The sequence below is a fragment of the Bombina bombina genome, chromosome 6 (assembly GCF_027579735.1).
Source record: "Bombina bombina isolate aBomBom1 chromosome 6, aBomBom1.pri, whole genome shotgun sequence".
NCBI lineage: Eukaryota > Metazoa > Chordata > Amphibia > Anura > Bombinatoridae > Bombina > Bombina bombina.
The window spans coordinates 544,573,986-544,598,338 of record NC_069504.1 but is presented as its reverse complement, the minus strand read 5'-3'; the positions used below and the strand labels follow the sequence as shown (position 1 = coordinate 544,598,338).

Sequence of the window (24,353 nt, the reverse complement as noted above, 5' to 3'; positions counted from 1 at the left end):
TGACTATTTGATCTTCCCATTTAAAAATTCAGAGATAGTTCTTCTTGGTATCTGGTAGATGGGGAGAGGGGAGAGAGATATGTTAGGGTTTTTTTTTTGTTTTTGTTTTTTTTTTTCTCTCTCTGGTTGGTTGGGTGGTTAACTGGCCGGTTAATTTTTTTTTTTCTTAAGTTGATCTTATACTAGAATGATTGGTTTTCATGGTGGGTGAGAAAATTGAAGGAAAAAACCCCAGCAGAGAATATAATTAACTTTTGTTCTTTGTATTTTTTCGTTATGTTATACTGATAACGTACATTGCTACAAACTCTGCATAATATCAAGAGCATTGATAATAACTGCCTTTTTGGCTCATATTTGTTTTGTAAAATGAACTGCCCTGCGCGGCGTATGATATGTTCGTGTTTTCTTTTTTTGTTGAACTGTATATAATGCTGGTTGTTAATAAAGACTTTAAAAAAAAAAATTGCATGCTCTATCTGAATCGCGAAAGAAAAAATTTGGGTTCAGTGTCCCTTTAAATACAGAGTTGCAGGATTGCTAGAGATAAAATTACATGTTCTGTCATATTTGTTCATGTAATTTCTCCACAATAATGACCCTTCTAACTCATCTTATTGTTAAATCAAAATGAATAAAAATAAAAACCTTAATTTAAAATAGCAAAACAAAAATCTTTCACTTTGCACCTGGGAGCTAGTTGGTGATTGGTGGCTGAACATATTTGCCTTGTCATTGACTCCCCAGCTATGTTCAGCTAGCTCCCAGTAGTGCATTGCTACTCCTGAGCCCACTCTTTAACAAATGATACCAAGAAAACAAAGTCAATTTGATAAAATAAGTACATTTATCTGGATTATTAAAGTTAAATTTTGACTGTTCCTTTAGAAAAATATAAAGATATAAATAACTGTTCATAGACCTTATGTTGTATTCTTCATGTTCTTTGACAGGACTTGCAGAGCAGTAACCTTGTAGAAGTGTGTATGGCCCTAACTGTTGTTAGCCAGATTTTCCCACGAGAAATGATTCCGGCTGCTTTACCACTAATAGAAGATAAGCTACAACATTCAAAGTAAGCAGAAATTTTCATGTTTTAGCAAGTTTTCTTCTTAAATTTTTTATTGTTTAAAAAGAGATGTTCCTTTTATTACCCATTCCCCAGTTTTTTTAGAAACAACACTGTTATATTAATTTACTTTTTACCTCTGTGATTACCTTGTATCTAAGCCTCTGCAGACTTAGACTACAGTTCTTTTCACAGACTTGCATTTTAGCCAATGAGGGAGATATTTATCAAAGCCTCAACCGCAAATATGCCGGAATTCCGCAGCGTAATTGTTGCAAGCTTGATCCGACCGAGTTATCAAAGCCTACAGATCGTCAAATGTTGAAATTTGTGACGTAATATACAATCCGCCGGTCCCAATCCAACGCATATCGATGCTTATGTCATTACAGATGTTCCGAATACACAGTCGGCTCTATTTGACACCTTTTCCCAGTTATCAAACTTTTAACAGGTATGCTCGAGGATATTCTGGCCCAGCGTACCTGGTTTTCAATCTGCCACCCTGGAGGCCGCGGATGCCATAGAAATCAATGGGAGCCTGAAAGCAGCGAAAGCTTATGTTCGATGCTGCCAGATATCCCATTGATTTCTATGGTTGAAAACCAGTTACATTTACACCTAACACCCTAACAATCTGCCGCCCCTACATCGCTGCAACATAAAGTTATTAACCCCTATTCCGCCGCCCCCAGACACCGCCACCACTAAATAAACGTATTAACCCCCAAACCTCTAGCCTCCCACATCACCGCCACTAAACCTATTAACCCCTAAATTGTCAGCCCCCACATAGCCATAAACTAAATTAAGCTATTAACCCCTAAACCTAACAGCCTGCTAACTTTAAAATAAAATTACAACATCCCTATCTTCAAATAAATTTAAACTTGCCTGTAGAATTAAAATAAACTATTTTAAACTATTAATTAACCTACCCTAACTATTATAGTACACTTAAATTAAACTACCAATTAAATTAACTAAATTACATATTAAAAAAAACCCTAACCCTACTCAAATTATTTAAATATACTATTAAACCTTATTAAAAGTACTACTGTTACAAAAAAACAAACACTAAATTACGAAAAATAAAAAACCACATTCTCAAAAATAAAAAAGAATGACACCTAATCTAATAGCCCTATTAAAATAAAAAAGCCCCCTCAAAATAAAAAAACCCTAGCCTACAATAAACTACCAATGGCCTTTTGTGGGGCATTACCCCAAAGAAATCGGGTCTTTTACCTGTTAAAAAAAAATACAAACACCCCCAACAGTAAAACCCACCACCCAACCAATGAACCCCCCCAAATAAAATAACCTAAGCTCCCCATTGCCCTGAAAAGGGCATTTGTATGGGCATTGCCCTTAAATAAGCATTTAGCTCTTTTACATGCCCAGAACCTAATCTAACAATAAAACCAACCTAACACTAACCCCCGATGATCCACTTACAGTTATTGAAGTCCCGCTTGAAGGATCCATCGAGCGGGCAAAAAGTCTTCATCCAGGCAGCCTCTTCGATCTTCATCCAGCTGGCGAAGTCCTCATCTAGGCGGCAAGAAGAAGTCTTCATCCAGACGGCATCTTCTATCTTCATCCATCCGGCGCGAAGCGGGTCCATCCTGATGACATCCGGCGCGGAGCATCCTCTTCATACGGTCGCCGCCGTAAACTGGAACTTCAATGCAAGTGACGTCTTCCAAGATGGCGTCCCTTGCAATCCTATTGGCTGAAAGATTTCAATCAGCCAATAGGATTAGAGCTGCTAAAATCCTATTGGCTGTTCCAATCAGCCAATAGGATTTGAGCAGCTATCATTCTATTGGCTGATTGGAACAGCCAATAGAATGAGAGCTGCTCAAATCCTATTGGCTGATTGGAAATCTTTCAGCCAATAGAAATGCAAGGGGCGCCATCTTGGATGACGTCACTTGCATTGAAGTTCCAGTTTACGGCGGCGACTGTATGAAGAGGATGCTTCGAACCGGATGTCTTCAGGATAGACCCGCTCCGCGCTGAATGGATGAAGATAGAAGATGTCGTCTGGATGAAGACTTCTTGCCGCCTGGATGAGGACTTTGCTGGCTGGATGAAGATCGAAGAGGCCACCTGGATGAAGACTTCTTGCCAGCTGGATGGATCCTTCAAGCGGGACTTCAATAACTGTAAGTGGATCGTCGGGGGTTAGTGTTAGGTTTATTTAAGTTTTTTTTTGGATAGGTTTTATTTTTAGATTAGGGTCTGGGCATGTAAAGGGGCTAAATGCCCTTTTAAGGGCAATGCCCATACAAATGCCCTTTTCAGGGCAATGGGGAGCTTAGGTTATTTAAATAGGTTTTTTATTTGGGGGGGTTGGTTGGGTGGTGGGTTTTACTGTTGGGGGGGTGTTTGAATTTTTTTTTACAGGTAAAAGAGCTGATTTCTTTGGGGCAATGCCCCACAAAAGGCCCTTTTTAAGGGCCATTGGTAGTTTATTGTAGGCTAGGGTTTTTTTATTTTATTATTTTGATAGGGCTATTAGATTAGGTGTAATTCTTTTTTATTTTTGATATGTGTTTTAAAGTTAGTGGGTTGTTAGGTTTAGGGGTTAATAGCTTAATTTAGTTTATGGCGATGTGGGGGCTGACGGTTTAGGGGTTAATAGGTTTAGTTAGTGGTGGTGATGTGGGAGGCCAGAGGTTTAGGGGTTAATATGTTTAGTTAGTGACGGCGGTGTCGGGGAGCGGCGGAATAGGGGTTAATAACTTTGTTGCGGCAGGGAGCAGCGGAATAGGGTTTAATAACTTTATGTTGCGGCGGTATAGGGGTTAATACGTTTATGTTGCGGCGGGGTCGGGGAGTGGCGGGATAGGAGTTAAACATTTTAGTATAGTTGCAGCGTTTAGTGACAGGGTATAAATAAAGTTGGTAAAAAGTCAAATAGACGCGCGATCAATGACTGTTAGTTAACAACAGTCAGATGCTCATCGCTCCATACTTGGTGCGCGTCTTTTTTATAAATAAGGAGAGTGTATTGAGATACGTCACCGCGTTGTTAGGCGAGCGTATTGTGCGGCGAATGCAACAAAGGTTGAGGCTTTGATAAATATCCCCCTTAGTGTTAACTCCACGGGAGTGAGCACGTTTTATGACAAAATGCTCTGAGATAAGAGACTGCCTTCAAGGCCTTATAAATTTAGCATATAAGCCTACCTAGGTTTAGCTTTCAACAAATATTTTCAAAAGAACAAAGCAAATTTAATGATAACAGTAAATTGGAAAGTTGTTTAAAATGACATGCCCTATCTGAATCATGATTTATTTTTTATTTTTGACTAGACTGTTTAACATCTCACCTCATCCCATTTGTATCTAAATCTTACTCAAAGAAGATAAGTTGTGGTTGCAAATATATGCCATTTGTGTTTCAAGCCTGATAAAGGCCATTCTCAGTTTAAGTTCCGATAAGTAATAAAAAAAAAAATGTTAGGAAAAAAACTTCTCCATTGTAAATATAGTGACAAAGTCTTACTTGGGGTCCTCTGCCCCAGTACAAAACACTTGTGTTTCAGATTTTCTGTGGAAGAATTTACAAAACTTGCTAAAAGCCTGAAACTTGATTTGATTGGGGCCACATAAAGTAATGTTATTGGCTAGAATACATTTTATAGGAAATTTATCTCAGACTTGGTCTTCACTTGCATTTGGTTGTCTATAAAAATAGCTAGCAGAGAGGTCTACCATATGCCATAATGTTAAAAGACTATACATTGCATTGCTTATGGGATATGTGAAGCTCAATTTTATAGGCGATTCATTCAATAATGTTTATTATATTAAATAATATAAAATGTTATATTAATGGGTCACTAAAGTTTTTGTTTAAGTATGTATTTTACATTTCTCCTACATTGGTGTATCCGGTCCACGGCTTCATCCTTACTTGTGGGATATTCTCAATCCCTACAGGAAGTGGCAAAGAGAGCACACAGCAGAGCTGTCCATATAGCTCCCCTCAGACTCCGCCCCCCCAGTCATTCTCTTTGCCGCTCTAACTAGTAGCATCTCCACGGGGGTGGTAAAGTGTATGTGGTGTTTAGTTGTAGTTTTTTATTCTTCTATCAAGAGTTTGTTATTTTAAAATAGTGCCGGCTTGTACTATTTACTCTGCAGCAGAAAGTGATGAAGATTTCTGCCGAGAGGAATATGATTTTAGCACCAGTAACTAAAATCCATTGCTGTTCCCACACAGGACTGTTGAAACCAGAGAACTTCAGTTGGGGGGAACAGTTTGCAGGCTTAACTGCTTCAGGTATGATCAGTCATTTTTCTAACAAGACCTAGTAATGCTAGAAGACTGTCAGCAATCCCCTCTGGGATAGGTAAGCCATTTTTCTTAGACTCTGTATAAAATTATGGCTTATATTAAGGGCTCTATGCTGGTTGACACTATTGTGGGCTAAATCGATTGCTTTTTAGCATGTTTTCACTATAAATAAGGTGTTTTTCAGACTTTAAAACACTTTTGGGGTTTTATTTTGCGCCTGGCACTTATTTGGACACCTATTCTAGTCAGAAAGGCCCCTCCACTCTGGAATGAAGAGGGAGGAGGCCTCATTTCTTCTGTTAAGTGTGATCAGTCCACGGGTCATCATTACTTCTGGGATATTACTCCTCCCCAACAGGAAGTGCAAGAGGATTCACCCAGCAGAGCTGCATATAGCTCCTCCCCTCTACGTCACTCCCAGTCATTCTCTTGCACCCAACGACTAGATAGGATGTGTGAGAGGACTATGGTGATTTTATTTAGTTTTATTTCTTCAATCAAAAGTTTGTTATTTTTTAATAGCACCGGAGTGTGTTATTCCTTCTCTGGTGGAATTTGAAGAAGAATCTACCAGAGTTTTTACTATGATTTTAGCCGGAGTTGTTAAGATCATATTGCTGTTTCTCTGCCATCTGAGGAGAGGTAAACTTCAGATCAGGGGACAGCGGGCAGTTTAATCTGCAAAGAGGTATGTAGCAGTTTTTATTTTCTGACAATGGAATTGATGAGAAAATCCTGCCATACCGACATAATATCATGTATGTATATTTAACATTTGAGTATTCTGGGGAATGGTACTTCACTGGAATTACACTGTGTATATAAGACTTTAGCCTAATTGCAAAGCAACAGGTTTTTTAATAACTCTTAATTTATGTTAAACGTTTTTGCTGGAATGTAAAATAGTTTCCATTTTCTGAGGTACTGGGTGAATGAAATGTTTGGGCACTATTTTTCCACTTGGCAGTTGCTTGATCTAATTATGACAGTTTACTGATCTCTCTCACTGTTGTGTGTGAGGGGGAGGGACCTTTTTTTGGCGCTTTTACTACGCATCAGAAATTTCAGTCAGAAGCTCATTGTTTTTTCCTGCATGTTCCGGTTTATCCCTACAGAACTCAGGGGTCTTCAAAGCTTGTTTGAGGGAAGTAATCTAACAGAGCTGTGAGATTATTGTTGACTGTGATAAAAAACGTTTATTCTTTAACTTTTTTATGCCATCAGGGTTAGTTTTTCTTTGCTAATGGGAACAAACCTTTGCTAAATTGTGTTTTGTTTTTCAAAGTTTATTGATTTCAACTGTTATATATCTTTCAGTGCTTCTTAAAGCACAGTACGTTTTCATTGTGTTTTACTTGAATAATATTCCAAGTTGCAAGTTTATTTGCTAGTGTGTTAAACATGTCTGATTCAGAGGATGAGACCTGTACTATTTGTGCCAACGCCAAAGTGGAGCCCAATAGAAATTTATGTACTAACTGTATTGATGCTACTTTAAATAAAAGTCAATCTGTACAAATTGAACAAATTTCACCAAACAACGAGGGGAGAGTTATGCCGACTAACTCGCCTCACGTGACAGTACCTGCATCTCCCGCTCTGGAGGTGCGCGATATGGTGGCGCCCAGTACATCTGGGCGGCCATTACAAATAACATTACAAGATATGGCTACTGTTATGACTGAGGTTTTGGCTAAATTACCAGAACTAAGAGGCAAGCGTGATCACTCTGGGGTGAGAACAGAGTGCGCTGATAATGCTAGGGCCATGTCAGATACTGCGTCACAACTTGCAGAACATGAGGACGGAGAGCTTCATTCTGTGGCTGACGGTTCTGATCCAAACAGATTGGATTCAGATATTTCAAATTTTAAATTTAAGCTGGAAAACCTCCGTGTATTACTAGGGGAGGTGTTAGCGGCTCTGAATGATTGTAACACAGTTGCAATACCAGAGAAAATGTGTAGGTTGGATAAATATTTTGCCGTACCAACAAGTACTGACGTTTTTCCTATACCTAAGAGACTAACTGAAATTATTACTAAGGAGTGGGATAGACCCGGTGTGCCGTTCTCACCCCCTCCGATATTTAGAAAGATGTTTCCAATAGACACCGCCACACGGGACTTATGGCAAACGGTCCCTAAGGTGGAGGGAGCAGTTTCTACTTTAGCTAAGCGTACCACTATCCCGGTAGAGGATAGCTGTGCCTTTTCAGATCCAATGGATAAAAAGTTAGAGGGTTACCTTAAGAAAATGTTTGTTCAACAAGGTTTTATATTGCAACCCCTTGCATGCATTGCGCCGGTCACGGCTGCAGCGGCATTTTGGATTGAGTCTCTAGAAGAGAACCTTAGTTCAGCTACGCTGGACGACATTTTGGACAGGCTTAGAATACTTAAGCTAGCTAATTCATTCATTTCGGAAGCCGTAGTACATTTAACTAAACTTACGGCTAAGAATTCCGGATTCGCCATTCAGGCGCGTAGAGCACTGTGGCTAAAATCCTGGTCAGCTGATGTAACTTCTAAGTCTAACTTACTTAATATACCTTTCAAGGGACAGACCTTATTCGGGCCCGGTTTGAAAGAAATTATCGCTGACATTACAGGAGGTAAGGGCCACGCCCTGCCTCAAGACAAAGCCAAATCTAAGGCTAGACAGTCTAATTTTCGTTCCTTTCGGAATTTCAAAGCAGGAGCAGCATCAACTTCCACTGCTCCAAAACAAGAAGGATCTGGTGCTCGCTACAGACAAGGCTGGAGACCTAACCAGTCCTGGAACAAGGGCAAGCAGGCCAGGAAACCTGCTGCTGCCCCTAAAACAGCATGAATTGAGGGCCCCCGATCCGGGATCGGATCTAGTGGGGGGCAGACTTTCTCTCTTCGCCCAGGCTTGGGCAAGAGATGTCCAGGATCCCTGGGCGCTAGAGATAATATCTCAGGGATACCTTCTGGACTTCAAATACTCTCCTCCAAGAGAGAGATTTCATCTGTCAAGGTTGTCGACAAACCAAACAAAGAAAGAAGCGTTTCTACGCTGCATACAAGAACTATTGTTAATGGGAGTAATCCATCCAGTTCCACGGTCGGAACAGGGACAGGGGTTTTACTCAAATCTGTTTGTGGTTCCCAAAAAAGAGGGAACTTTCAGACCAATCCTGGATTTAAAGATCCTAAACAAATTCCTAAGAGTTCCATCATTCAAAATGGAGACTATTCGGACAATTTTACCCATGATCCAAGAAGGTCAGTACATGACCACAGTCTATTTAAAGGATGCTTACCTTCACATACCGATTCACAAAGATCATTACCGGTATCTAAGGTTTGCCTTTCTAGACAGGCATTACCAGTTTGTAGCTCTTCCATTCGGATTGGCTACAGCTCCGAGAATCTTCACAAAGGTTCTAGGTGCTCTTCTGGCGGTACTAAGACCGCGGGGAATTTTGGTAGCTCCGTACCTAGACAACATTCTGATACAAGCTTCAAGCTTTCAAACTGCCAAGTCTCATACAGAGTTAGTACTGGCTTTTCTAAGGTCACATGGATGGAAGGTGAACGAAAAGAAAAGTTCACTCGTTCCACTCACAAGAGTTCCCTTCCTGGGAACTCTTATAGATTCTGTAGAAATGAAGATTTACCTGACAGAGGACAGGTTAACAAGACTTCAAAGTGCTTGCCGCACCCTTCATTCCATTCTACACCCGTCAGTGGCTCAATGCATGGAGGTAATCGGCTTAATGGTAGCGGCAATGGACATAGTGCCATTTGCTCGCTTACACCTCAGACCACTGCAACTATGCATGCTAAGTCAGTGGAATGGGGATTACTCAGACTTGTCCCCTTCTCTGAATCTGGATCAAGAGACCAGAAATTCTCTTCTATGGTGGCTTTCTCGGCCACATCTGTCCAGGGGGATGCCATTCAGCAGACCAGACTGGACAATTGTAACAACAGACGCCAGCCTTCTAGGTTGGGGTGCCGTCTGGAATTCTCTGAAGGCTCAGGGACAATGGAGTCAGGAGGAGAGTCTCCTGCCAATAAACATTCTGGAATTGAGAGCAGTTCTCAATGCCCTCCTGGCTTGGCCCCAGTTGACAACTCGGGGGTTCATCAGGTTTCAGTCGGACAACATCACGACTGTAGCTTACATCAACCATCAGGGAGGGACAAGGAGCTCCCTAGCAATGATGGAAGTATCAAAGATAGTTCGCTGGGCAGAGTCTCACTCTTGCCACCTGTCAGCTATCCACATCCCGGGAGTGGAGAACTGGGAGGCGGATTTCTTAAGTCGTCAGACTTTCCATCCGGGGGAGTGGGAACTTCATCCGGAGGTCTTTGCCCAAATACTTCGACGTTGGGGCAAACCAGAGATAGATCTCATGGCGTCTCGACAGAACGCCAAGCTTCCTCGTTACGGGTCCAGATCCAGGGATCCAGGAGCAGTCCTAATAGATGCCCTGACAGCACCTTGGGACTTCACGATGGCTTATGTGTTTCCACCCTTCCCGATGCTTCCTCGATTGATTGCCAGAATCAAACAGGAGAGAGCATCAGTGATTCTAATAGCACCTGCATGGCCACGCAGGACTTGGTATGCAGACCTGGTGGACATGTCATCCTGTCCACCTTGGTCTCTACCTCTGAAACAGGATCTCCTGATACAGGGTCCTTTCAAACATCAAAATCTAACTTCTCTGAAGCTGACTGCTTGGAAATTGAACGTTTGATTTTATCAAGACGTGGGTTTTCTGAGTCAGTTATTGACACCTTAATACAGGCTAGGAAGCCTGTTACCAGAAGGATTTACCATAAGATATGGCGTAAATACCTATATTGGTGTGAATCCAAAGGTTACTCTTGGAGTAAGGTTAGGATTCCTAGGATATTGTCTTTTCTACAAGAAGGTTTAGAAAAGGGTTTATCTGCTAGTTCATTAAAGGGACAGATCTCAGCTCTGTCCATTCTGTTACACAAACGTCTGTCAGAAGTGCCAGACGTTCAGGCTTTTTGTCAGGCTTTGGCCAGGATTAAGCCTGTGTTTAAAACTGTTGCTCCGCCATGGAGTTTAAACCTTGTTCTTAACGTTTTACAGGGTGTTCCGTTTGAACCCCTCCATTCCATTGATATAAAGTTGTTATCTTGGAAAGTTCTATTTTTAATGGCTATTTCCTCGGCTCGAAGAGTCTCTGAGTTATCGGCCTTACATTGTGATTCTCCTTATTTGATTTTTCATTCGGATAAGGTAGTTCTGCGCACTAAACCTGGGTTCTTACCTAAGGTAGTCACTAACAGGAATATCAATCAAGAGATTGTTGTTCCTTCTTTGTGTCCAAATCCTTCTTCAAAGAAGGAACGTCTTCTGCACAATCTGGATGTAGTTCGTGCCCTAAAGTTTTACTTACAGGCAACTAAGGAATTTCGACAAACGTCTTCCCTGTTTGTCGTTTACTCTGGTCAGAGGAGAGGTCAAAAGGCTTCTGCTACCTCTCTTTCTTTTTGGCTTCGTAGCATAATTCGTTTAGCCTATGAGACTGCTGGACAGCAGCCTCCTGAAAGAATTACAGCTCATTCTACTAGAGCTGTGGCTTCCACTTGGGCCTTTAAGAATGAGGCCTCTGTTGAACAGATTTGCAAGGCTGCAACTTGGTCTTCGCTTCATACTTTTTCCAAATTTTACAAATTTGACACTTTTGCTTCCTCGGAGGCTATTTTTGGGAGAAAGGTTCTTCAGGCAGTGGTTCCTTCTGTATAAAGAGCTTGCCTATCCCTCCCGTCATCCGTGTACTTTTGCTTTGGTATTGGTATCCCAGAAGTAATGATGACCCGTGGACTGATCACACTTAACAGAAGAAAACATAATTTATGCTTACCTGATAAATTCCTTTCTTCTGTAGTGTGATCAGTCCACGGCCCGCCCTGTTTTTTAAGGCAGGTAAATATTTTTTTTTTTTTTTAATTATACTCCAGTCACCACTACACCCTTGGTTTCTCCTTTCTCGTTGGTCCTTGGTCGAATGACTGGGAGTGACGTAGAGGGGAGGAGCTATATGCAGCTCTGCTGGGTGAATCCTCTTGCACTTCCTGTTGGGGAGGAGTAATATCCCAGAAGTAATGATGACCCGTGGACTGATCACACTACAGAAGAAAGGAATTTATCTGGTAAGCATAAATTATGTTTTTCAAGCCTCAATTGCGCAGTTGTTTTGCTTAGGCAGTTCATGCAGCTTCACGTGGGGAGTCCAGAGGCATCAGAAAAGACTCCAGAGAGGCTTATTTCCTACTAAAATAATCCCTAAGGAAGGTAAAGGCCACAGTGGAAGCTGTGGCATAGTACTGTAGTGTTTTTAACAGGTTAATTGCTGTTATTAGCTCCGGTTTGGGCATTAAGGGGTTAATTGGTCCGAAAAGTTGTGTGCAATCCTTTGAAAGCATTAAGACACTGTGGTGAAAATTTCATTAAAATCGGATGTTTTTTTGATGTTTTAGTAATAAAGTGTGCACTTTTATTATTTAAAGACACAGTAACGTTTTTGTCAAAAATAATTTTTATTGCATTGAAGATCTGTTTAAGTCTGTCAAACTTTTGAACACTTGTCGAGTTCTTCAATCCATTCCTCAACCCTCCATAGCTCAGTGCACGGAGGTAATAGGACTAATGGTTGCGGCAATGGACGTGGTTCCTTTTGCTCGAATTCATTTAAGACCATTGTAACTGTGCATGCTCAAACAATGGAATGGGGATTATGCATATTTGTCTCCCCAGATTCAGATGGACCAGCAAACCAGAGACTCACTCCTCTGGTGGTTGTCTCAGGATCACCTTTCTCAGGGAATGAGTTTCCGAAGACCGGGAGTGGATCATTGTCACAACCGACGCCAGCCTCTTAGGCTGGGGCGCGGTCTGGAAGTCCCTGAAGGTTCAGGGTCTATGGTCTCGGAAAGAATCTCTTCTCCCGATAAACATTTTGGAATTGAGAGCGATATTCAATGCGCTCCAGGCATGGCCTCAACTAGCGGAGGTCAAATTCATCAGATTTCAGTCGGACAACATGACGACTGTAGCGTACATCAATCATCAGGGGGGAACAAAGAGTTCCCTGGCGATGAGGGAGGTATCCAAGATCATCAAATGGGCAGAGGATCACTCCTGCCATCTATCAGCAATTCACATCCCAGGAGTGGACAACTGGGAAGCGGATTATCTGAGTCGTCAGACTTTCCATCCGGGGGAGTGGAACTCCACCCGGAGGTTTTTGCTCAGCTGACCCAGCTATGGGGCATTCCAGATCTGGATCTGATGGCGTCACGTCAGAACTCCAAAGTTACACGTTACGGGTCCAGGTCCAGGGATCCCAAGGCGACATTGGTAGATGCCTTAGTAGCGCCTTGGTCGTTCAACTAGCTTATGTCTTTCCACCGTTTCCCCTTCTCCCACGCAGGACTTGGTATGCAGACCTGGTGAATATGTCATTGGTTCCACCATGGAAGCTGCCTTTGAGGCAGGACCTTCTAATTCAAGGTCCATTCGAACATCCAAACCTAGTTTCTCTGCAACTGACTGCTTGGAGATTGAACGCTTGATTCTAGCTAAGCGTGGGTTTTCGGAATCAGTTATAGATACTCTGATCCAGGCTAGAAAGCCTGTCACCAGGAAAATTTACCATAAGATATGGCGGAAATATCTTTGCTGGTGCGAATCCAAGGGTTACTCATGGAGTAAGATTAGGATTCCAAGGATACTATCTTTTCTCCAAGAAGGATTGGAGAAAGGTCTGTCAGCTAGTTCTTTAAAGGGACAGATATCTGCTCTGTCTGTTTTGTTACACAAGCGTCTGGCAGCCATGCCAGATATTCAGGCGTTTGTACAGGCTTTAGTCAGAATTAAGCCTGTCTACAGACCTGTGGCTCCTCCATGGAGTCTAAATTTAGTTCTTTCAGTTCTTCAAGGGGTTCCGTTTGAACCTCTACATTCCATAGATATTAAGTTACTATCTTGGAAAGTTTTGTTTTTAGTAGCTATTTCTTCTGCTAGAAGTGTTTCTGAATTGTCTGCTTTGCAGTGTAATTCACCCTATCTGGTGTTTCATACAGATAAGGTCGTTTTACGTACTAAACCTGGTTTTCTTCCAAAAGTGGTTTCCAATAAGAATATCAACCAGGAAATAGTTGTTCCTTCTCTGTGTCCTAATCCAGTTTCTAACAAGGAACGTCTGTTACACAATCTTGATGTGGTTCGTGCTTTAAAGCTTTATCTAAAAGCAACTAAAGACTTCAGACAAACATCGTCCTTGTTTGTCGTCTATTCTGGCAAGAGGAGAGGTCAAAAGGCGACTGCGACCTCTCTGTCTTTCTGGCTGAAAAGCATCATCCGGTTGGCTTATGAGACTGCCGGAAGGCAGCCTCCTGAACGAATTACAGCTCACTCTACTAGAGCTGTGGCTTCCACATGGGCTTTCAAGAATGAGGCTTCTGTTGAACAGATTTGTAAGGCAGCGACTTGGTCTTCACTGCATACGTTTGCCAAATTTTACAAATTCGATACTTTTGCTTCTTCAGAGGCTATTTTTGGGAGAAAGGTTTTGCAAGCAGTGGTGCCTTCCGTTTAGGTTACCGGACTTGTTCCCTCCCTTCATCCGTGTCCTAAAGCTTTGGTATTGGTTCCCACAAGTAAGGATGAAGCCGTGGACTGGATACACCAATGTAGGAGAAAACAGAATTTATGTTTACCTGATAAATTTCTTTCTCCTACGGTGTATCCGGTCCACGGCCCGCCCTGGCATTTTGGTCAGGTTTAAATTTATTTTTTGTAAACTACAGTCACCACTGCACCCTATGGTTCTCCTTTTTCTCCTAACCGTCGGTCGAATGACTGGGGGGGCGGAGCCTGAGGGGAGCTATATGGACAGCTCTGCTGTGTGCTCTCTTTGCCACTTCCTGTAGGGATTGAGAATATCCCACAAGTAAGGATGAAGCCGTGGACCGGATACACCGTAGGAGAAAGAAATTTATCAGGTAAACATAAATTCAGTTTTTTTAAATTTTCTATGTGGCTTTCTACACTGAATTAAACTATATGTCATTTTGATGCTTATGAAGTAGGGTCTCTATTGACCAATTAAGGGCCAGATTACGAGTGGAGTGCTATTGTTGGCGCGAGGAGCGTAAACGTGATTGCAAGATCACTGTGTTCTTTATGCTCAAATCCATATTACAAGTGGCACGCTGTTTAAATTACCACAATTTAGTTTGCGCAAAATCGCTGTAATTTACGCCCCCCATATTTTCTATGGGCGTCATTGAGCGGTAATATCCATTTGTATTGCAAGTTGAAAGTAAATGCGATCGCTCATATCCAATCGCATTTACCGCTCAAACTTTTTACTCATCCTTAAAGATTGTGTAGAAAGTTTGACCGGAGAAAACAAAGTAACCCACTAACATCTAAACCCCCTAACCTAACCCTGAACAGACTAACTTTACCTTTAAAAAACCAAACAAAAAACCCTAACTACCTTTTAAAATTAAAAAATTGAAAGCTTACCTGAAAAAGTAAAAAAATAACTAACATTACTTAAAAAACCACAAACCCTAACATTACATTGCTTTAAATTAAAAAAAACTACCATTACAAAAAATAACAAACTAGTTACTAAAAATAAAAATAAACTTATTTCTATTCTAAAACCCCACTGAAAAAAAACAAAACAACCCACCCCAAAATAAAAAACCTATACTAACACTAAACTACAGATATAGAGCTTAAAGGCCTTTTTTAGGGCATTGTCAGCTCTTTTTGTGAGGAAAAACCCCCACTAACCGCTCCACTCATAATGTAGCCCTAAGCTGTTAGAGTTGTCCAGCCATACATACAAAAATTGTTCATTTCCTGTTTAATGTAAAGAAATGTACTTTTATTTTCATGCAAATAGTATTTTAACGCAGCTCTATCACATGCATAATAAAACATTAGTTTAACTGGTAAAACAATCAGTGAAGCTAGTGATCACATTGTGTTTACTGAATTATATGGATTAGTAATTTGTCATTCTAGGGAAATAGTAAGAAGAAAAGCAGTTTTGGCATTATATAAATTCTATCTGATTGCACCTACCCAAGTACAGCACATTCATGAAAAGTTCAGAAAAGCGTTGTGTGACCGTGACGTTGGTGTTATGGCTGCTTCTCTGCACATATATCTTCAGATGATCAGGGTAAGATGCTGAGAAGGTGATTATACTGTATGTGACCTGATATGTAAATGAATGTTACCTTATTGTTTTACTTCTGTTATCTAGGACAACCCATCTAATTATAAAGATCTAACTAACTCGTTTGTAACAATTTTGAAACAAGTGATTGGAGGAAAGCTGCCTGTAGATTTTAATTATCATAGTGTCCCAGCTCCTTGGTTACAAATTCAACTTTTGAGGATCCTGAGACTGCTAGGGAAAGATGATGCCAGGTAACACTTTTCTTAATGGCTATTTGTCTTCTTAAATACAGCTCTTATAAGATCACAATGCAGCCTTCATATAAAAATAGCAATATAATAAGAAGAAATAAATAATAAAGGATGTCATGTTCTTTAACAAATGACAGTCTGTGAATGTGCTGGCTGAATGCATGTTTCATTTGACTATGATTTCTTTGTTCCATTTTCTAATATGTTTAATGTTTCTCCAGAATTGTTATTGTTTAAAAAGATAGATAATGCCTTTACTACATATTCCCCAGTTTTGCATAACCAACATGGTTATATTAATATACTTTTTACCTCTGTGATTACCTTGTATCTAATCCTTTGCAGACTGCCCCCTTTTCTCTGTTCTTTTGACAGACTTGCATTTTAGCCAATCACTGCTGACTCATAAATAATTCCATGGGAGTGAGCACAATGCTTTCTATATGGCACCCATGAACTAACACTGTCTAGCTGTGAAAAACTGTCAAAATGCACTGAGATAAGAGGCAGCCTTCAAGGGCTTAGAAATTAGCATATGAGCCTACCTAGATTTAGCTTTCAACAAAGGATACCAAGAGTACAAAGCAAATTTGATCATAAAAGTAAATTGTTTAAAATGTTATGCCCTATCTGAATCATGAACGTTTAATTTTGACTAGACTGTCTCTTTAAAGATATATATTAAATGTTCACACAAGTATACTACAAAATATTCTATATAATACTGCTCACGTTGCTGAGGCTTTTCATAGCTGAAATTGTGATTAAGCTTTATAAGCATATAAATTGTGAAATGGAAGCTTTATTTGCAATTTTAAATTTGAATGTTACATATTTATTGGAAATCAAAATCTATTTTGACATTTTAAGTCAACATCTTCTGAGGCATTGTATTTAAATAAGAAAGTTGGAAAGTTTACGGGATAGTAAAGCCTTCCTCATTCAGATAGGGCATGTAATTTTAAACCACTTTCCAATTTACTTTTATCATCAAATTTGCTTTTTTCTCTTAGTATTTTTTGTTAATGGCTAAATCTAGGTAGGCTTATAGGCTGATTTCTAAGACTCTGCAGTCCACCTTTTATCTCACAATCTAACTGTGAATAGCTAATAACGTACTGTTTGTTCACGTGTGCCATATATAACATTGTGCTCACTCTAGAGGAGTTATTTAAAAGTCAGCACTAATAGCCTGAAATGCAACTCTGTCCAAAGAGCTGAGATAAGGAAGTCATCTGCAGAAGCTTAGATACAAGATAGTCATAGAGGTAAAAATGATAGAAAATGTGATTTTAGATAACTATTTAGATATTTAACTTTTCTATTTAGTTTTTTTTTAACATTATTTTTTATTAGAAAACTATTACATATTCTTTATTAATAATGCATCAGCTCATAATAGATATGACTACATTCTAAATCAAAATTAGTACCTAAATATAATTTTTGCACATCCAAATATTTCAGTATATGTATAACTGTAAAACATTTTTTGTAGGGTCAGTGAATTAATTTATGATGTATTAGATGAGTCTTTAAGAAGAGCAGAAATAAACCACAATATTACTTATGGTAAGCAATTGTGATTTTATATTTTTATAGTTCTCATCCCATTTCTGACCTACTATATTAATGATGATTTCTTTCTTTTTAAAAAACAAAAAAACAAAGCCATTTTGTTTGAATGCGTGCAAACAATTTATACAATTTATCCCAGATCGGATTTGTTTGAAAAGGCAGCAAAATGTATTGGAAAATTTGTACTTTCTCCAAAAATTAACCTTAAATATTTAGGTAAGTGTATTTTTTTCTTGTTTTTTTTTACAGTTTATTTAATCTATGTGTGTGTGTGAAGATGATGATTACTTTGTCTTTGTAGGACTGAAGGCTCTCACGTATGTTATCCAGCAAGACCCTAACCTGGCACTCCAACACCAAATGACAATAATTGAATGTTTGGACCATCCTGACCCCATCATTAAAAGAGAGGTTAGACTACATTGTATATAAATTACTAATGTGCAAGTTGTTACTTTAATTGCCCAAAATGTTGAATACAAATTTGTAATGCTTTACAAAGAGGTTCTTGTGCAGACTTTTCAAATAATCTTTATTGGACCTATTTAGTCTGTAAAAGCCAGTTCACCAGTGTATTAGCTATTCACGTTTTATAGTTATTATGCTGCTTTTCCCTCAGCAATTTTTTTTTGTGTGTGTCCTCAAGACAAGTTGGAGGATACTCACTTGCAGATTTAGTAAGCATCTAGCTGGGGTGTCGTGAAACCTTGTAAGCATCTAGCTGGGGTGTCGGGAAACCTTGTAAGCATCTAGCTGGGGTGTCATGAAACATTAATATGGATTCCCCCAACCCTTAGACTATAGGGTATCATTTTGTTTGGCTTTTTTATGTATGTTAGTTATTGGATATAAACATAATGTATTTTGTAAGATACTTCTTTATATATTTTTGTAAAGATTACAAACAGAGTAGCTCTATAAGAGGCATATATTGGCTGATATAAAATTAAAGGGATAAGCTAGTCAAACTTAAACTTTCATTATTCAGATAGAGCATGCAATTTTAGGCAAATTTCTAATTTACTCCTATTATCAATTTTTCCTTGTTTTCTTGGTATCTTTATTTGAAAAATGTAAACTTAGGATCCGGACCATTTTTGGTTCAGCACACTGGGTAGCGCTTGCTGATTGGTGACTACATTTAGACACCAATCAGCACGCCCTACCCAGGTGCTGGTATAAAGATACCAAGAGAAAGAAGAGAAAAATATAATAGGAGTAAATTCGAAAGTTCCTTAAAATGTTATGCTCTATCTGATTCATGAAAGACAATTTGGGTTTAGTATCCCTTTATAATATGCTGCTTAAAGAAAAACATAAATATATTGCAGCCCAGTGGGCACAGTGTAATATTGTAATATTTTTCTTCAATCTAAAGCACAAATAAATTGTATAATTTAACATAAATTTATTCAATGATAATTTGTGTGATAAGCAATGAAAAGTTTTAATAATGGTTAATTTTATATGAATACAGGCACTGACTTAAATTTTAGCCGAGTGGTCAGTAAAATCAGATAGGTGCTGCACCCATAAAAAAGGTCCTGGGGAGAACACTGCTGTATGTGTTTGTGTGTGTGTGTGTATACGTGCATACTAGGAGTGTGCATTTAAAAAAACAATGTTATTTATAGTGTTACTTCATGGTCTTATAGTGCAGTAGATTTATGTTTCGTACCAATATCTCTGTTGGATTTTTATTTATGAGCTTTATGAGTTTGTCTCTCCTTATTTCAGCATACTTCAAGCCCTTAGCTAAAATGAAAGCTCTTTTAAAAATGACACCATGCATTGGATATGTTAATCACTTGTTATAGATAATAAACATTTCTTTACAATTCAAAAGACGCAACCTAACATATAGAACATATTATTCATTAAAACCTTCTGAATGAAATCTGTGCTTACACACGCATTCTTTATTTATTTTTTTACTTACTGTGTAATGTATTTTAATTTTCTGTGAAATTAAGATCACTTTAAAAAAAACAAAAAACATTATTAACCTTTAGATAGAAATAAACTGATCTAAATCCCATCAATACAGTTTAATAACGTATGTATATCTATGTGCATACACACATACACACACACACACACAAACACTTGTATGCGTGCAGTGTTCACAGAAAATTTTGCCAGCCGAGTGGCATTATGAAGTAGCCAGTTGGTGGCAGTGTTATACTTTGTAATATTATTACATTTTTTGCTATCCAAAGCACAAATTAATTGCATAACATAAATGTTTTTAATGATAATGTGTGCAATTAACTTTGACATTTTTTATAATTAACATTGTGTGTATGTGTATTTATATATATATATATATATATATATATATATATATATATATATATATATATATATATATATATATATATATATATATATATATATATATATATATATATATATGTGTGTGTATGTGTATATAATAAGTTATATATAGCTTTACTTTTTTCTTTTTTTGACAGACCCTGGAGCTGCTGTATCGAATCACTAATGATCAGAATGTGATCGTGATAGTCCAAAAAATGTTAGAGTATTTGAAGCAAAGCAAAGATGAATATACAATAAGTGCCTTAGTTGGGAAAATAGCAGAGTTGGCTGAAAAATATCCTTTGTTTGGTGGTATTTCAGTTCCTTAACTAAGAAATAAAGAATAAAACACCATAACTGTTAAGACTTTGGTGAATGTAGCTCTTAGTCTTGAATGACAAACTAGCTTCTGTTTATATTGATTAGACATAAGACAGCTACAGTCTATTAACTCAAGCAAGAGAAATGACGACGCTTTAATACACTACTTTTTTTTTTTTTTTTTTTATAAAAGAAGTCATAGGAAAAATTCTAAATTTTTTTTCTTTATAGATTGAGAATGTGCCTGTTGGTGCCTTGATTTTTCTACTGTACTCTGTGTCCTCAGTTTCACAGGCAATATACCGAGCAGATTCTGCTGAGGTAGTCTGTATCACATATAGTGAACTGTGTAAAAGTGCACCACAACGAAGATGGTCAGATACCATTTTGATTATATATTACAAGTGCAATATGCATTGAAGTTTGTTCCAGTTAAATGGTACCATAAAGGAATGTTTACATTTTTTTCATACAGGTGGCGAGAGTTCATGATCCATTACTCATAGGACTTACCCTTCTCTACCACTAGAGGGAGGCAAAGAGTCCCAAACATCTATCGCTCTATAAAACCCCTCCTACCTCACACATACCTTTTAGTCTTTACTTTGCCTCCGCTATAGTTCATTGAAGAATGAAGATGTGCGTTTGATTCTTCAGAGAAAGGGGTTTTCAGTCTATATTAAAGTCCGGTTTCCCCTCAGAGTATAGTGCTTGTCAGAGGGATGTATTTGGGGTATGATTTATGATTCTTTGTTTCACCTCATGGGAAATTTTTCATAAACCCTCTATAATCGGTCGCAGGGACTTGTCCTTTGCCTCCCTTTATAGATCTACAATATACTCATATTTCCATAACCTCTGCTGATATGTTTCAGTATTGTTTTGGCTATTTTCACCTTGTTTGTTAGTGTTTATTGAATAATACTGTTGTAGTGCTTCCTTCCATGACGTTTTTTTCAAGGCTGCAGTTTTGAAGCACTTGGCTGCTTTCTTACTTTCAAACAAACATTAAAGGTATTTCCTATGGGATTTCTGACATGGCTGCCCTCAGATGTCACAGGTACTTGTCCTGCAGCCACATACTGTGGGATTCTGGTATTTCCTACAAGATTTCCTCTGCAATATATTTGTATCTGCACTTGATGGACTCTCTACTGCAGACATCCTTAAACTTGGCCCTCCAGAGGTTTTGGAACTACATTTCCCATGATGCTCAGCCAGCTGATATATAATGTAAAAGGGGACAGAAAGGAAAGGAAAATTAGAAAAAAGTATTCCCTATGCCAGCACTAATCATATCAACAAAGTAAATTAATATAAGTCCTCAGAGCTGGATTTCAAACCTGTGAGTCCAGGAGAGTGTAAGCCCCTCCTCTATATACATGAAAAAACGCTAGTCATGAGTATATACAAAAACATATTTATAACTTTAATTTTCCAAAGTGTGTGAGAACGATTAAAATATCCAATAAAACCTATAACATAAATATAGCAAGGAATACCTATCTACCAATGGCCACTGGGAAAAGGAGAAATTACAGTATCCATGATAAGCGCTCAGATAATGTCAGATGGTATCAGATGACAAATCTATGTCAGAAAAATGCAACATATAAGTCAATATCCAAGGAATTTTAGTAAGAGGCAGCAGTTTATATAAGCAGTGTTATGCCAAGCAAAGTGAGGATGGAGTAAAACAGTTCAGCAATATAGCAGGATGACAGGCAAGTGATGTAATGAGTCAAAGTTCAGTCATATAATATTGCAGATGTTGTAAATGCTCCCAGAAATTGCTGGGTGTGCTTGCTACAGGGTACTACCTACTGAGGGAGATAGACCCTCGCCTAATGTTATGTCTACATATAATTCCTCATGTCCTATACTATTATTTAGTGTACAGTACACAATATTTTCCATGCCTATGTAGGTATATACATTTCTTTCTAATGACACGGTGAGTCCACTGGGAATATCACTCCTGGCCAGCAGGAGGAGGCAAAGAGCACCACAGCAAAGCTGTTAATTATCACCTCCCCTCCCTCCAATCCCAGTTATTCTCTTTGCCTACGTTAAGAGCAAGGAGGTGGTAAAGTTTAGGTGTCTAGAATAAGATTCTTCAATCAAGATTTTATTATTTTTTAGCAGTGCAAGTTTGTTCTGCTTTTCTCCTGGGGTGTAGCCGTAGTCCATGTCAGTCTCTTCAGTAGAGCAGTGGTGGCTTTTAAGCAATGTGAACTTGTGGGGTACAATCCTCACTGCGCCTCCCAAGTAGTTAATGCTGCCCTAACATTGAAAGCCTGAGCATTGCTCTCAAACCTAGTGAGCTGCCCTGCTGCCTGGCAGATTTCATTGAGGTAAGTGTTATTTTTATTTTCTGAGCAGTATACAGGAAAAAGATGGCACTTTAATATTTTATTTCGATGGGACACTAGATATATGGCTCCTAGCAAGTTAAGGGGCTTATATAAGGCAGTGGTTGCAGGCACTGGGGGCGAGGAGATAGGCTCAGTCAATATGTTCCGGTCTAAGAGGTGGTGTGTGTTTTACTTGCTCCCGGTGGTTTTTACCTCAGTGTTAATCATGCCGGCCGGGAGGTTAGTTTTGTTATGCCCACGATGGGCGGGGCTAGCTGTGGCGCCAAGGTTTCTATTGCGCGCCCTTTCTCTTCACTTCCAGTGTTACGGAGGGGAGAAATTTGGTTGCGGCTTGCAGTTTATGTGCTACACTCGACGGACATTGGATGCAGAACTCTGGATTGAGTCCGGAATTCATCTGAATAACTACTGTCTCCGGTTTTCCAGCTGGGCAGGTAGGCACCTCAGCTAAGCTGAGGTGTAGAGGCTGTCCGGGGTGTTTGAGAACAACTTTTTCATATTTTTGTTGTAAAAATAAAGCAGTTTCATTTTATATTTAAAGGGACAGTAACGTTTTTTGTGTGTGAACTTTTGATAAAAAATGAAGTACTTTTATTTTTAATTTATTCAATTCTGGGTAAAGATGTACCAGGAGGCCCTGCAAAATGTTACTTGTACTTTGTTTTGATGCTAACGTGGAACCACCAATCCCTTTCTGTTCCTCATGTAATTGAGAGAACATTGAATTACAGGGATAGACTTTTTGATTCTGAGCCAACATTGTCTAATGCGGATGCTGTTCAGGAGTCTCCTAAAAATGTTTAAGATATGCCGTAGCTTTCTCCTCAAATGTCCCAAATTTTATCGTCCACACATGCAGTGCCCTGCGCTTCCTCTCAAACGCCGCCTGGAGTTACGTTGCAAGACATCGCTACCCTCATGTCTTCTGCGGTATCTGATGTGCTGTCTGCTTTTCCCATGCTGCAGCGAAAGTGCAAGAGGAAATGTAAATAATCGGTGAGTAAGGTTTCTGACACAGTCGTGGCTATTCCGAATGTTCCCTCCCAGAAGTCTTAGGAGGAAGATACTTCGGTAGCATCTGAGAGTGATATCTCAGACTCAGACAGTGTAATTCCTTCTTATGATGCTGAAGTTGTAGCCTTTTAGGTTTAAGCTAGAACACCTCCGTTTGTTACTTAAGGAGGTTTTGGCTACCTTGGACGACTCCGACACTACGGTCGTAGTAAATCCCAAGAAGTCTAGCAAGCTAAACAAGTATTTTGATGTACCTTCCATGGTAGAGGTTTCTTTCATGTAATTGGCAAGAGTCCATGAGCTAGTGACATATGGGATATACAATCCTACCAGGAGGGGCAAAGTTTCCCAAACCTCAAAATGCCTATAAATACACCCCTCACCACACCCACAATTCACTTTTACAAACTTTGCCTCCTATGGAGGTGGTGAAGTAAGTTTGTGCTAAGATTTCTACGTTGATATGCGCTTCTCAGTATTGTTGAAGCCCGATTCCTCTCAGAGTACAGCGAATGTCAGAGGGACGTGAAGGGAGTATCACTTATTTGAATACAATGATTTCCCTAACGGGGGTCTGTTTCATAGGTTCTCTGTTATCGGTCGTAGAGATTCATCTCCTACCTCCCTTTTCAGATCGACGATATACTCTCAATTTTCCATTACCTCTACTAATAACTGTTTTAGTACTGGTTTGGCTATCTGCTATATGTGGATGGGTGTCTTTTGGTAAGTATGTTTTCATTACTTAAGACACTCTCAGCTATGGTTTCGCACTTTATGCATTTATATAAAGTTCTAAATATATGTATTGTACTTATATTTGCCATGAGTCAGGTTCATGTATTTCCTTCTGCAGACTGTCAGTTTCATATTTGGGGAATATAAACATTTTAAG

General features: G+C 39.1%; 1 protein-coding gene across 1 annotated transcript in view; it reads left to right on the top strand.

The window, feature by feature from the left end:
• The window catches only part of AP4E1 (adaptor related protein complex 4 subunit epsilon 1), a 330,072-nt gene that overhangs the window by 86,704 nt on the left and 219,015 nt on the right, over positions 1-24,353 (top strand). Inside the window, exons 5-11 of the mRNA XM_053719333.1 lie at positions 954-1,075; positions 15,441-15,600; positions 15,685-15,851; positions 17,350-17,423; positions 17,523-17,645; positions 17,731-17,840; positions 19,904-20,060. Coding sequence (XP_053575308.1) covers positions 954-1,075; positions 15,441-15,600; positions 15,685-15,851; positions 17,350-17,423; positions 17,523-17,645; positions 17,731-17,840; positions 19,904-20,060 — 913 coding nt within the window. The remainder of the gene's footprint in view (positions 1-953; positions 1,076-15,440; positions 15,601-15,684; positions 15,852-17,349; positions 17,424-17,522; positions 17,646-17,730; positions 17,841-19,903; positions 20,061-24,353) is intronic.